The sequence below is a fragment of the Lipotes vexillifer genome, unplaced genomic scaffold, assembly GCF_000442215.2.
Source record: "Lipotes vexillifer unplaced genomic scaffold, Lipotes_vexillifer_v1.1 scaffold1439, whole genome shotgun sequence".
Lineage (NCBI taxonomy): Eukaryota > Metazoa > Chordata > Mammalia > Artiodactyla > Lipotidae > Lipotes > Lipotes vexillifer.
The window spans coordinates 641523-656706 of NW_006785059.1; the positions used below are offsets into that span (position 1 = coordinate 641523).

Below are 15184 nucleotides of genomic sequence, written 5' to 3' on the forward strand. Positions count from 1 at the left end.
AGTGGACACGGGTTCGTGCCCCGGTCCGGGAAGATCCCACGTGCCGTGCAGCGGCTGGGCCCGTGAGCCATGGCCACTGGGCCTGCGCTTCTGGAGCCTGTACTCTGCAACGGGAGAGGCCGCAGCAGTGAGAGGCCTGCGTACCGCAAAAAAATAAAAATAAAAAAAATAAGGTTAGTTTTATGTTATGTGAATTCCACATAACCTACTTTTTTTATATACCATATGACAAAAGAGTCTTCTTAAATACTGGCTTTCACTTTGGCACACTTGAAGGACATAACACATTCGCATAGTAACAGTAGCTCACCACACCAGTCAGCTCAGCCAAGACACCACCCATCCCTCCCCACCTCAGCCCCAGGCATGCAGGAGGTTGGAGGGGCATGCGTTTATTGAAAAAGCCCCATGGGTGATTCTGATAAGTTTACCTTATTTAGAGTCATTACTCTAAAGGACAAACTTGTAATTGGTCTACAAAATTCCATCATATGTACATATCATAATTTAATTAACCAGCTGTTGGACATGGACATTGCTTCCAGTTTTCCACAACCATAAATACTATTGCATTGACTCTATTTTCACTAATCTTTGTACACCTCTGATTATATTCTTAGGGTAAGTTCTTTGCTACTGGAATTGTTGGCATCAGAGTGTATACATGTATTTAAGATTTTTGATCTCTATGAATAACTTACCTTCCAAAAGGCTTATACCTGTTTATAAATTTTAATGTATTTTTGGTAGTGAGCTTATTATTTTTGCAGTTGAACCTTTTTCTCATTCTGAAAGTTTTGTGAAACTATTTGATGCCAGAACATAAAACATTATTCATTTTACTCTACTGAAATTTCAAGACTGTTACTCATTATTGGTTATAATACTGTCAGTACTCAGCAATCAGAAATTGTTCCTTTCCATATTCATACATACATTTTGGTATTTGACCTATTCAGCAAGCTACAGGACACAACAAATCCCTAATGAGAAAATTATTTGGACAAGTATAAAGCATTGACATCATTTTTCAGACTGTCTTTCGAACTGTAGGTTTTAAAAGTTTATAGAACCCTACATGTGATTTGAATTATCACACATTTCTTTTTATTTTCCTTTCTTTCTTTCATTATTTTATTTTACACGTGTGAATGATGATGGAAAATTTCTTTTCACCATTTTGGTTATCAGACATTTCATATGTTGAATTTTTCCCCTCCTTTTATTTCATACCGAGCTCTAGAATTTTAATACTTCAGTTTGTTTACATCCTCTAGAAATAATACTTCTTATATAAACTACATAGTCCTGAGTACAGGACTAGATATGAGGATTGTATTTTCTCAGAGTGAATATTAGGCTGCATGGGACAGACTGTGTGATCCAGACTGTCTGGAAAATCTGTGCTCTATGGGTATGTGTCTCTTAAGGAGGCATACCTGTACTCTAACTCTGGGTGCCATTTATGTGAAGGAGTTACTGTGCAAGGGGGCGAGGTGTGGAAAGGGGCTGTGGGTTTCTGAGCTTGTCTATCTAGGGAAGAGGCTCATCAGGGCAATCTGTCTAGAAATCATTCCCTTTGCTTCATGAATTAGAAAGCAAATTTCCCTATAGTGAAGTATGTCAAAGATATTCTGTACACATAGAAGCAATATTCTGTATTTGGGTACGTTTATTGCAATCACTTCAGGAAAGGGTGAGTTGAATCCGTGTAATTCAATTTAGAGGATAAAACCATTTATTCCTTGTATATACAGAAAGTGAGGGAGATTTCTGATAACTTCCTATAATTTTCCTTTATTGATTTTGCAAATTGCAATTTGTATTACTTCTCTGACTTACCAGTCGGTCTCTTGGGTTCCTACAGTTAGTAGAACTAGAAAAAAATTGTTTAGGAATGCCATTTTCCAGTACTCACTATCCAATACAATAGCCACTAGGCATATGTGGCTACTTAATTTTTAATTTTAATTAATATTAAATAAAATTTAAAATTTGATTTCTCGGTTGCACTAGCCACATTTCAAGTGCTCAGTACCACATGTGGCCGGTGGCTACAGTATTGGGCAGTACAGGTACAGAACATTTCTGTCATCACGGAAAAAGTTCTGTTGTACAGCACTGCTATCTGCAAGAGTAATGCTACACCTAAGCAGCACCTTTTGAGAGGTCAACCAGGAAGCTTTAATTAGCTGCCTTTTGTCAGTCTTCCCCCTTCTATCAATTCATCAAGAGCTACCTTAAAGATTTATCGAGGACCTTTGTGCCCTAATGAAAACCAGCACTTACGCAGAGTCCTCTAATTACAGGAGAGAACAGTAAATTAGCAGAGAGGTTGCAGGCTCCAGCTCCTCAGAGCAGTAAATCTGGTATCCAAAAGGCACCTTTGATTCTAAACCTGAAAACGGTTATTCTGGTATGAACAGTTACATAAATAATAATTGACGTGAGTTTGACCTTATATTTTATAAAGCAATTCTATTAGTTGCTGATTCTGAAATATAGAGTTTATTACTCCCAAAGTTAGACAGTCTAGCTTTTGAAAGTTATTATATACATTAAAAGACCATCTTTATGAAATACTTTTACACAGACCGAAAAGGATTCCTAAGATATCTGTTCCATGCAATTGCTCTGAAATATAGCCATATCTACTACACTAACAAGTCTCATTTTTAATCTTCTTCAGAGAAGATAGCACAGCCTCTTTTAATCATATGCCCTGACTTAATTTTGAAACTCTAGCTTTTCGACTTTTGTTTAGATTATGCTTAAGTATCAAATACACATAGGCTATGCTGACTAAACTGAATGATAACTTTGGTTGTGACTATATGGAGAGAGATGGGAAGTTCTGATTTAATTAATGATCTTACCTCATTATCATCTAGGACCTAATTCTTACATGTAGTCAACCTAAATCCTTTAACATTTCTGCCTCGAAATGATTTTCTAGCCTTTTGGTCAGCCTCAACCACTCCAAATTCTCCACCCTTTTTAAGGTTTTGACTTGTGTTCTGAATCTTAGTAAGATGATCCTCTCTCAAATTCTTAAGTCACACTTGAATTTGTATGTCCCTGTGATGCGTTTTGCCCCCTCAGTATATGACAAAATGATTGTGTGACCTTGCCACTTGGGTGCAAAGCCAGTATTCTATATCTCATACTTATGTGTTTTGTATTTAGACTTTTAAAAATATACCTCCCTGCCCTTGGGCCTATCAGATTTCATGGTACTTGTTTCTGAGCTCAGTTAGGGGGCACCAGAAAGCGGGTATTGGCTTTTGACTCTGTCTTCAAGTCAGTAATTCATCTGTGTTCAACTCTCCTGTTCCTTACTTAATAACTTTGTTGCTTCCCTAAGTGCATGTACAGTAGCTTAACTTAGCAGAAGTCTGAGCTGACCATTTTCTTTCTTTGTTTTCCACTTCCTTAAATGAGACACAGAATCATCTAGTGGGGAGTGTTCCATTTTGATGTTTAACATATTAACTACAATTATGATTGAGCTTAATTACTTGTAGTTCTCTTTTTCTTTGAATTTAAAATCTGCCTTCTCCTTTGTAGGTTAATTTGCTTAGTAGAAAATTGTATCATTGGGTTTCCCTGGTGGCGCAGTGGTTGAGAGTCCACCTGCCGATGCAGGGGGCACGGGTTCGTGCCCCAGTCTGGGAAGATCCCACATGCCGCAGAGCAGCTGGGCCCGTGAGCCATGGCCGCTGAGCCTGCGCGTCCGGAGCCTGTGCTCCACAACGGGAGAGGCCACAACAGTGAGAGGCCCGCGTACCGCAAAAAAAAAATTGCATCATTAATATTAGTAATCAGATTGTGAATTACTGTCTTTTTTAAAATATATTTATTTATTTATTTGTTTTTATCTTTGGCTGTGTTGGTTCTTCGGTGCTGCACATGGGCTTTCTCTAGTTGAGGCAAGCAGGGGCTGGCTACTCTTCATTGCGATGCGCAGGCTTCTCATTGTCATGGCTTCTCTTGTTGCAGAGCACGGGCTCTAGAGTGCAGGCTCAGTAGTTGTGGTGCACGGGCTTAGCTGCTCCGTGGCAAGTGGGATCTTTCCAGGCCAGGGACCAAACCTGTGTCCCCTCCATTGGCAGGTGGATTCTTAACCACTGTGCCACCAGGGAAGCCCGTGAATGGTCTTCTTAACTCAAGATTGTTATGTTTTACTCTCAAAACTTACTGAAGTATAAGTAAGATATACTGAAGTATATCTTCTAAACTAAAGTAGATAGAAAACTTCTTTACAAAGGATTTAATAAACTGGAAAGTTTGAAGAACTACTTGTATAAGATCTGGTTTTATGTTGTTATATCCACAGGCTCTTCAGTAGCAACAGTGTAGTAGAGGGGTTGGCAAACTACAATCTGGGGACCAAAGCACTCACATAAGAGCTTTACGCTTTCACAAATTAATACATCTATATTTCTATTTATATATATAAAGTTTTATTGGAATACAGTGATGGAGATTCATGTACATATAGTCTATAGCTGCTTTCACGCTAAATGGCGGAGTTGAATAGTTACAACAGAGACTATATGCCCTGCAAGCCTAAAATATTCACTGTCTGGCCCTTTACAGGAAAATATTTTTGACCCCTAGTATAGTAAAAACCCTTGAACTGGAGAGAGTAGTCAGAAGACCTCCATTCTGTCTACTCTTGATTCTGTCTCTAAGTTGGCAGCAACCTTAATAGGTTACTAAGCCTCTCTAGACCTCAGTTTCTTCATCTGCAAAATGAGTCTCCTAGAATGAATCATCTTGAAGGTTGACTCTCCAACTCCAATAAAATTCTATAAATCCATAAACTGTTCTGGAACCATTTTGCTGTTTTACATAATAGCTTTGCATTGAATTTTTGAACCACATGCAGTCACTGAGTTTAGAGAGCTAAATAAACAAAACTGCTAACCATAAGACAGATAAATTAGGAACTTGCTACTATTGTTTCAAAAGAATTTACCTCTCAGGGCTCTTTTAAATAGTGCTTTCCCAGTATAAGTACTTCTAGATCTTTGGCTATAGTGGTAACTAGAACAGGCCTTGAAACATAAAACTAACATATTAAGAAACTCAGCTGAACTTCATTTGGAAATAAAAATAAAGCATCTCTAAAATTTTAGTTTCAGTGTATGGGAAACATGTGCTTTGATCTATAAAAATTCCATTTTCACCCAGCTTTTAGGGAACATGTGTAATATGTAAAGTGAAATAAACGTCTACTACAGAAAGAAGAACTCAACATTCAGTACTATTTTTTTCATCGTGGTAGCTGACCATAAAATTCTGCATAAGAACCTCTCATGCATTAACCCTGGACTATTGGAAATCTAAAAATGTTGCCTGGAATGGTATCATCAAGATCACTTCTCTACTTTTTGCTCGTCCCTTTCTGTTTATATTTGCTCTTTTCCAGTTTATATTTGTAGAAAGAAACCCTAACATAACCACCCCCCAAAAAAATGAACCTTGTAGAAATGTGTTTCCATTAATAATGTTATTAGAATTATTAGTAATTATTAATTTTATTATTATAGTGATAATTAATGATATTTAATAAATACCTATATACACAGAAGTTTGATCTTTCTTTTCAGAAAAATCTAAGAGTTCAATATTTAAAATTTAGACTTAAGCTACTTTATACTTAGACTACTAGGGTGATATGATACTTAGACTACCTAAGTGAGCAATTCTCCCTAAAGCAGCAAAGGCTCTACTCAGGTTCTAGCTACATATTAGTAGGGTTAGTAATAATTTGCACTTAAAAAGTGCTTTATGATTTGCAAAGCACTTTCATAAACATTACAACTTTTGACAATCACGTAAGGTAAGCTATGTCAGTTTTAATATCCTCACTTTACAAATGAGAAAACCTCAAGAGGTTAAATGATTAAATCAAGTAAGGTCATGCAGATGGAAAGTGGCAGAGCCCAGGAACACACCTGGATATTCTGACCTACACCTAACACTCACGTGGTTCAACACATACAAAATAACTTTTATTGTTCTTATTGTTACTGAAACAATAATTCCCAACATTTTTCTACCCAATAGTCTTAAGGGATATCATGGACTCAATATGACAGTGGTTCTCAACTAGGAATCAAGGGAGGCTATGCATGTGGTTTAGAAGAGTCAACATGTAGTTGATTCTGCTGGGTGGCCTGAGTGAGAATACTGTACAAGAGTAACACATAGTCATTATTAATATCAAAAAGAAAGGAAAAAAAGATTTAAAAAAAGAAAAATGACTCACATTCCTTCTACCCAGGGATAATTAATACTATTAACATTTTGGTATATATTCAGTCTTTTATATCTTTATTAACTTTTTTTTCAAAAATAAGATCATACTACTACAGATTTTTTAAAACCTTTTTTTGTGTAATTCATCACAAACACCTTATCATTTCAGTAAAAAACACTCTTCTGCAGCATCATTTTATAGTGACTGCAGAATATTTCATTGTCCAGTATGTGTTCAAGTTCAAGATGTAAATGGTTTCATATACTTTTACAATCCCCAACAGTGTTAGTCTGGTATGTGCGTGTGTGATTTATCTAAAGGAATCCAAAATTATTTAAAACCACCTCTTTTCTAGCTATCATCTCCTATATATTTGACCTTCTGAATAATTCTTAAATAAATATTTGGTAATTAACTTTTTTGTATTTATGTATTTCTTTTTATCAATATTTTTATTGAAGTATAGGTGATTTACAATGTGTTAATTTCTACTGTACAGCAAAGTGATTCAGTTATACATATATACATTCTCTATTTTTATATTCTTTTCCATTATGGTTTATCTTAGGATATTGAATATAGTTCCCTGTGCTATACAGTAGGACCTTGTTGTTTATTGTATTTCTTTTAATAATATCAATATATATTTTTCAGGACTTCCCTGGCGGTCCATTGGTTAGGACTCTGCACTTTTCACTGCCAAGGGCCTGGGTTCAATACCTGGTCAGGGAACTAAGATCCCACAAGCCGCGCAGCATGGCCAAAAACAAAAACAAAAACAAAATTTTAAAAAATATATATATATTTTTTCATCTCTTTGCTTTAGGGTGCAGTACTAGCAGCTGTTTCAAGTCACAAATTCAATTCATTCTATGGGGATCCCCCTGAAGAGTTGCCAGACTTCTCCGAAGACCCTACCTCCTCAGGTAATTGAATCATTCATTCATTCACCAGTGTGAATCATTTAGTGTCTACATCCTTTCTTCTTCCATTATGAATAAACTTTTTCTGTGAATCTAGTCAGATCCTCCATGGGATTCTAAGGAAGCTTGTCAGCAGCCAAATTCCATCCACATGTGTCTGATTCCTTTTCATTTTAATACCGAAATTGCTTTCCCCTACTGCTCCAAACTGACATTTCACTTTTTTTTTCTTAATCTCGGAAATACTTCTTCCCCTTTCTCCCCTCCAGACCCAACACTGCACTTCATCCAATCCAACATTTGTAGTCAGTCTTTTTGAATCTTTGTGATTACCTTCTACCTCAACAAAAATTTCCGATGTAAGAATTTCCCCATGTCAACTGTAGCAGATCAGACTTTGGAGCAGCACTGCTTTTAATTGAATCTTTCAATGTAAAGCTGTCTTGCGAATTATCTCTAGAAACAATTTACAAGTTCATCTCTTTTTATAAAGTCTATAGCAAGTCTACACAAGCATTCAAGGGAGAGGAACATAGAAGAAGAATTGCCTATTTTGATGAAATGTATATAGGTACTCCTGACAAAACCCACTAATGTTCACAAAATTATTTTATAAAATGCTCAGATTTCCATCTTACCAATGAGGTATTCTCAAGGATTATTTACTAAAAATACATAGGACTCATTTATATGTATATGTAAATGCATGTATATGTGTTACAGTTTTTAATTTTTATTTGTGTATTTATTTACTTAACTCCTATATCATATGTCCTCTGGCCTCAACTTTTCTTTCTTTCATTAGAATTACTCAGTATTTGTCATGTGGTTGACTTTGTGCTAGTGATTTGATTTTTGTACTCTCGGACTGGCTCATTCAATATCCATGCATCAGCATTGGAATCAAGGCCCAGGGCCCTTCCTAAAGCATGAGTTGTTTGTCCTTCACTGGTAGCCATATAGGAAGAATGGATGTGCTAAGCTTCTTACATGTTGGAACCATGAGCGTTTGTCAGTATTTATGCTTCTTCCTTCCTCTGTTATACATGTATGTGCACATACCTGCTCACATACGCATATGCACACAGAGTTTCCTACCAATTGGTATGTACTTATACCTTGTGCAAAATAACAGGATCAAATTTCCCATTCCAGCAGCTATATAGTTCCTTATTTTGACCTTTACCAATTGGGATGTGAATCTTCCTCTTTTGAGTGAAGGTGATTTCTAAAAGCATTCATAAATGGGAATCTTAGAGAAGAGACTCTGAGGAGGACTTGCTCTTTTCCTCTTGTGCTGACTTGGTAATTATTCAGAGTCCTTCCCACAGGAAAGGCAAGGCCATAGTTGTGTTATAGGTATATTCCCCACCACTCCCTATTGTTTCACATCTGTCTTTTTTTCTTCCAGTCCATTTTGTAGCTTTCTGTTGTTGTTAGCTCAGCCCTCCTTCTTCCTTCCTCACACTCAGATTACAGTTAACCCTTTCTAGGGGGAGTGAATCTAGTAACAGTTTTATGTTGTACTGTGGCTACATGATATAGTCACATACTTGGAATATATTTAGAGATTTTGGGTCAAGATCTCTAATACCATTTTCATCTTTAGAAATGGGAAGAGAGGATGGGCCTTGCAACAGCTTCATAGACCTAATCTTTAATGTTGCCCCTTAATATTTACCTCTGCTTAGCAAGACTTTAATGAGCTCTTAAGTATCCCTTTCTGTGAAGAGCTGGATTTTTCTTTTAGGAAAAGGAATTGTCTATAGTTATGCTTATTTTCTATTAAATACATTTTATTGCCCAATTTTTTTGTTTTTTTTTAGTACAATCTCTAAACAATATGGTTGAAATAGTTTCTGATTACAGTACTTGCTTTTTAAAAAAGGAAATTTCTCACACTGTCTTGTGGGTAGCCTGCAAGCCCTCAGATTAGTTGTTCACAATTTTGCATATATTGCTTCCCTTTCCTGTAGTCTCACCCTATGCCTTTTTTTTTTTTTTTTAAGTTTCTGGATCTTAACGATCTTGCAAGCAGTCTGTATCTTCATTCAATGTGCTAAATGTCTCTAAAATATTTTTGAGGGCACTGTCCAGCTGCTATCAGTAAGAGATAAAATTGTTATGCAGTGTAAGTGTCTGATTACCTACCCTAAATGAAGAGAAAATTTTTATATAGTCAGATGTCAAAGACAAAGGAAATTTTTGAAGAAAATTTTAATGTTTTCCTAAATTTCACATGGCTATCAGGAATTATCATATGTTTCTAAAATTAACTTTTAATACTAGGCCATTTAAAGGGAGGCATTATCTATTATTGTCAGCATTATTTATCAAATATCTGTCTTTGCAAATTTCCTGTACTGCAACTAACAGCAATGGTTGTATGGTTAGTTGTAGAATGTCTATGATGTTTTATCTAGACTCATATAAGGGCTTTATACTTACATAAGTTAACACATCTGTATTTTCATTTTTCAGTGCATTTTTATTTTTAATATTTTCATTAATTTTAAGCCTAAATTCTTCTCTGTTTAATCCTAGCCCTTTAATTCTCCATCATTTATTTTAAGTTCCCAATGTTATCCTTTCCACTGCCTTTCTGTTCAAATTTGCAGGGGTTTGTTTTACAGTACAAAACATAAAGCACTTTTCATCTTTACCTGAATGTTCTTCCAGAAAGCCCATGTCAAAAAGAAAAAAGTGATCATAAAGCATGTGCTTGTAGGGCAGGGGTGAGGGGGTGGGGAAGGAGGAGTTAGAGAGAGAACAGTATAAGGTCGCCAACTGTCCTTTCTTGAGATGGACTGTTTTTCATCTTTAGATAATGCCTTTTCTAGTCTTTCTGTGAAATGATAGTAAATGGTAGTTTGTTAAATTTTTTTTCTTAATGACCTTGCTTGACAAAATTAAAAGCTGGCAATCCTATTTTCCTCCCTGCAAATTCTATTCAAAATCATAATTTTAATTTTAAAAAAATAATTTAACAGAGCCTTTCATTAACAGTGGAAAAAATAATTTAAAATGAATCAGTTTTTCATCTAAAGAAGAGTTTAACATGTTTAGGTATGCTGTTTACATTGTAAAATAATGTTTATATAGTATATTTTTTCCTATTTTGATTATTGAAATTAGTCCATTATACATTCTCTAGAATTTGTTAGGTTTAATCTTAAGATAAACAGTGTGTTGTTGCTTTGTTACTTAACAAAGTGGAAATATTCTGTTCTTTCAAATCAAAGAAGTCAGAATCAGAACCCAGGGGATGTTTTCATGGAACACAGGGGCTCACTTTGGGCTCAGCTAAGAGACCATGCTTCTTGTGGCTCATCTACTGGGCCCAACTGTGGCTTGATAACCCGCTTGCTCTAAAATCATACTGTTTGTTGTTTGTCCATATGCTGCCTTCCTCCTAGGACTTCTAGCAGCAGAAAGTAGGTATCCCTTTGCTTTCCTCTAAGGTTTATCTTTTATGCAAAAGTGTTTGGCTTTGCATGGTTCATAATCAGCTTGACTTTTTCCTTGGCTGTTTCTGCTTAGATGTTTATTTATGAATTTTAACACTGCTTGACCATACAGTGAAAACTTGGATATATTGATTTCCTGAAGCATTGTTATACAAATAATACTAACTTCTTACTTCTTTCATAAGAGGAAAAAGAGGCAGTGTTAAAATTTTAAGTGCACTTAATATTATTTCACATCTGAATTTCAAGCACAAATACATTAATTCCAGGGAAAGGCTAACAATTTATTTTATAGTTTGCTTTCAAGAAAACTTTCAGGGTAAGTGAACGTTCCTTTAATCTATAAGCAGTTTTTTTTTACTCTGTTACTGACTCTATTTTTAGCTTATTGACATGGAGCTGTGAAATAAACTCCTGGATTCATGTCTCTTAACTTCTACCATCAGAAAAAACATTTATAAAGAATAGTGTAATGGCTAGATTTTCATTACAAAGGGATATAATTTGAGTATGTGAGAATAGTAAAGTAAAAAGTATGTAAGAAATTACATACACACAAATGAGTATTAGTAAAACTAAGGCAATCTAAATGAGATGGGTGGATTGTATCAATGTCAGTATTCTGGTTGTGATATTACACTATGTTTTGTAAAAAGTTACCAGTGAGGAAAATAATACAGGGATCTCTGTATTATTTCTTATAACTGCATATAAATCTCCAATTATCTCAATAATAATTTCAATTAAAATAATAGAATAAATCTTTACCTCAACATTGTGCTTACTGGGGGGAAAGTATATAAGAGACAAAGATAAATAGAAAATCTGGGTGCTACTAATTAAATTCATTGCCACACTTTCTTGCATTAATTACTTGTAGCTCAAATTGCAGCCAATTTAATATAAAAATCTCACAGTATGTTAGTTATCTGTTGCTCTCTAATGAATAAGCTCAAAGCAGCATTTATCATCTAACAGTTTCTATTGGTCAGGAATCTGAGCATGGCTTAGCTGAGTACCTCTGGCTCAAGATCTCTCATGACATTGCAGTCAAGATGTCATCCAGAGCTGTGATCTCATTTGAAGGCCCAACTGTAGGGGGAATCCTCTTCCATGCTCACTCACATGGGGGTTGACAGGCTTCAGTTCCTCACGGACTGTTGGGCCTCTCCATAGGGCTGCTCACAGCCTAGAAGCTTGCTTACCCTGGCACAGATGATCAAAGAGAGAGGGCAAAAGTAAGAGAGAGCACCCAAGACAGAAGCCACAGTCCTTATAACCTGATCTCAGAAGTGACATCCTATCACTTCTGCCCTCTTGTGCTTGTTACAAGTGAGTTAATAAGTCCAGCCTACACTCCAGGGAAAGAATTGATTATATAAGGGTGTGAATACCAGGAGTCAGGGATCTTGGGGGCCATCTCAGAGACTGCCCACTATGTACAAGTTAATAACCATTGGAATGTAAGACACTTCCCATTTGTAACTGTTTTTGTTTCTCCAGATTTAGTACCTGTCTCCTTTTTTTTTTTTTTTTTTTTTTTTTCAATCAGCAGACCTGTTGTGTCATTTGGGAATGAAAACATCTTGGAGGTATCAAGTAGTGCTTTTCCTTAGTTGTAAGGCCTTATATGAATGGGCACTTAACAACCAGCAGAATGTTATTTAAAGTACTTTGACAAATTTGTGCCCAGCGATGTTGCTATTTGGAAATATAGATTGTTTTAACAAGTAAAATGGCATTAGAATTATGGTATCTGTACTCTGACAGAATACATTTGCAGAGTTTTTACTTCTTTTAACTAATAAATTTTAAGGCATCTGCACTATAATCTATACATAAAGAATCTGAAGCATTTATCACCATGTGTAAGTTTTCATAACTTGAATTGGATATAGCACAGATGCTTAAGTCCAGAATACAATTTTCATTACAGGATTCACTATTGCTTATAACTTGACTGATAACCAGGATTTGCTTTGTACAGTGGGAATAAAACCTGTTGTCCAGGGGTAGGGGTGGGGGGGAGAGATTGACTACAAAGGGTCAAAAAGGAACTTTTGTGGAGTGATGAAAATGTACACCTAAATTGATTAATTTTAACTTAATTCTACCTTAGTAAGCAGATTTTTTTTAATGCTACTGTGCTTGCAAGGAAGGGCTTTGATTGAGTGAGTGATATGAACGTATGTGTACTGATTCAGTGTTATATAAATAGGACTGCTAATGTAATAGGAAATAGAGGTGATTGATAACTCTTCAGGAGAAACTAGACTAGATTGAGATGCTGAATTTGCTCAGTGATATTAGGTTTTATAGCTATACATATAATTTTTAAAATATACACATACAAATCTTTGTTGCTGAAATAACTGCATACATGGGTGTATATGCAGTTTATCAGATGTATGCAGTGTATACATTTATCAAAACTCATTGAATGGTACACTTAAGATTTGTGTATTTCACTCTATGTAAATTTTACCTGAGAGAGAGAAGTATTAAAATCTATGCTGATGTACTTAGAGGTGAAGTGTACTGATGTTGACCATCTGCCACTTATTTTGAGATGAATGAAAAATAAGATGAATTGATGTGTGGATAGATATGTGATAAAGCAAATATCGCAAACTGTTAATTGTAGAATCTAGGTGGTGAGTACAGTTCTTTCAACTTTCCATATGTTTGAAACTTTTCATAGTAAAGCTAGGGTGAAATAGTTTTAAGACAGACTCAACCTACTTTGACACTGAGAACGTTTTAAACATTCTACTATTTATTTTTCTGTCCTCCTTTCAGGTTATTTTTACTCAGTCAACTTTTTTATGAGACTTTTCCACTCTTGTAATGAAACTGTTCTAGACTCAAAGTTTTATTGACCTTTAAAGCATATTTCTCTTAAGAAATAGACTCAGAAAACATTTTTAAAACAAGTGATGTATTTAGGCTTCTTTTGATTATTACTTCATTAACAGTAGTAGAAAACTTTTTAGAAAGTATCAGTGAGATTCTTGGAAAAAGTAGAAATGTTCAAAGTTAAATTATCAACCTAATTTTTAGATACAAACTTGATTACCAAATGAATTATGCAAAAGTTAAAGCAAAATACTATTCTGAAGACAGGGCTTGATTACTTTCTAATAAATTTATCATTGTGAAAGTTTGGACCAAAGCGTAAGAAAATAAACCTTATATGGTAAACAAAATTCAGATCAAAAAGAAAATAGAAATTGGATATCATCTCATTACCAAATGCAGATTATTCAGGTGTGTTGCTGAGGGTAAAACATGGTTTCAGGAGGGACCAGTATGTAGCGGAAGGACTAGGTGTTAAAGACCTGGGTTCTAAGACTCACTCTCTTACTCACTGCTGTGGCTCCACAGTCATTTAACCCCAATGAGCGTCCGATTTTTCAAATATAAATACACTTGTCTACAGGACAGGGTTATTGTGGAATCACATAATAAGTGTGAAAAGCACTTTGGAAATTATAAACTGTTACACAAATAGAAGTATTAAAATAATTTTCATTGTGACTTTGAGGAAACTGCTATAAAATAAACTGTTTTCAGTGGTTACATATTTCTCATTATAATATTTTATTTGCAATTCTTTAGAATTTGCTCAGAAAACAATCATTTTAATTGAACCTGTTTTATTGTGTCTCTTTGTACAAAGCACACTGCAAAATGCAGCCTGGAATACAAAAGTGAATAGAATACCTACAGTCCTGCCATTAGATAAATTGCCCTCTGAGGTGAACTTATGTACTATTGTTTGTTTGTTTGTTTTAAGATAGTTACAAGTTTATTCAGCGGTTTTATAGAGAAAAACATCCTTTTCAGTTTTTGAGGAAAGTCAATAGCTCTTTCAGATATGACAGTATTGATCAGCAAAATAAATACTAGTAAGAGCTTAAGAGCTTGTGTGTGTTGTGTTGTATTAATTATTACTACTGCCTCTGTGTTTAAAACAATAGCAATGGAAAAGCCCCAGAAATGTCTTTGTGTACATTTATATTTTATAATGAACTGAAAAATTATGAGATTTTTACATGGGCTGGGTGTTGAACTGCGGATATCAATTGCACGCATCTGTGAGATATATGGTTCTGCTGGTCATACTCAAAGAAATAACGAAACTTAGAAGAGGTGTCAGTAGGAAGTGTTAAAATGATCAAGGGTAAAGAAAGATTTTGAGGTTAGACCAAATATATATGTTTATTCTATATGAAAAGACAAAGGAGAAATTGAATAAAAACTATAATTTTCCTAGCTAATTCCAGAAACTTTAAATTAGGGGCACTTTTCAGAGCTTGAAATAGGCAACTTGAGTACACCTGTGCAAATGCTTCCTTTCATGATTGAAAACCTACAAAGTTAATCACATATGGGTACAATATAAGACTATAAATCAGTTCAAAAAAGGTGACAGATCCAGGGAAATTAAATAGACCTGTTGACCTGGTGGGTCTTGCCTACTAGAGACACAGGCAATAGATGCCTTTGTGCTTTCCAGCAAAGCA

At 35.2% G+C, this 15184-nt stretch overlaps 1 protein-coding gene across 5 annotated transcripts in view; it reads left to right on the top strand.

Annotated features, from left to right (window-relative positions):
• CASK (calcium/calmodulin dependent serine protein kinase) overlaps positions 1–15184 on the top strand; it is a 394879-nt gene that overhangs the window by 282950 nt on the left and 96745 nt on the right. For 3 of the 5 annotated variants that reach the window (XM_007457187.1, XM_007457189.1, XM_007457186.1), the window contains exon 10: positions 7095–7194. In XM_007457187.1, the coding sequence (XP_007457249.1) occupies positions 7095–7194 (100 nt within the window). Of the gene's footprint in view, positions 1–7094; positions 7195–10607; positions 10626–15184 lie in introns of all 5 variants that reach the window. The other 2 variants (XM_007457185.1, XM_007457188.1) reach the window with 1 other exon arrangement.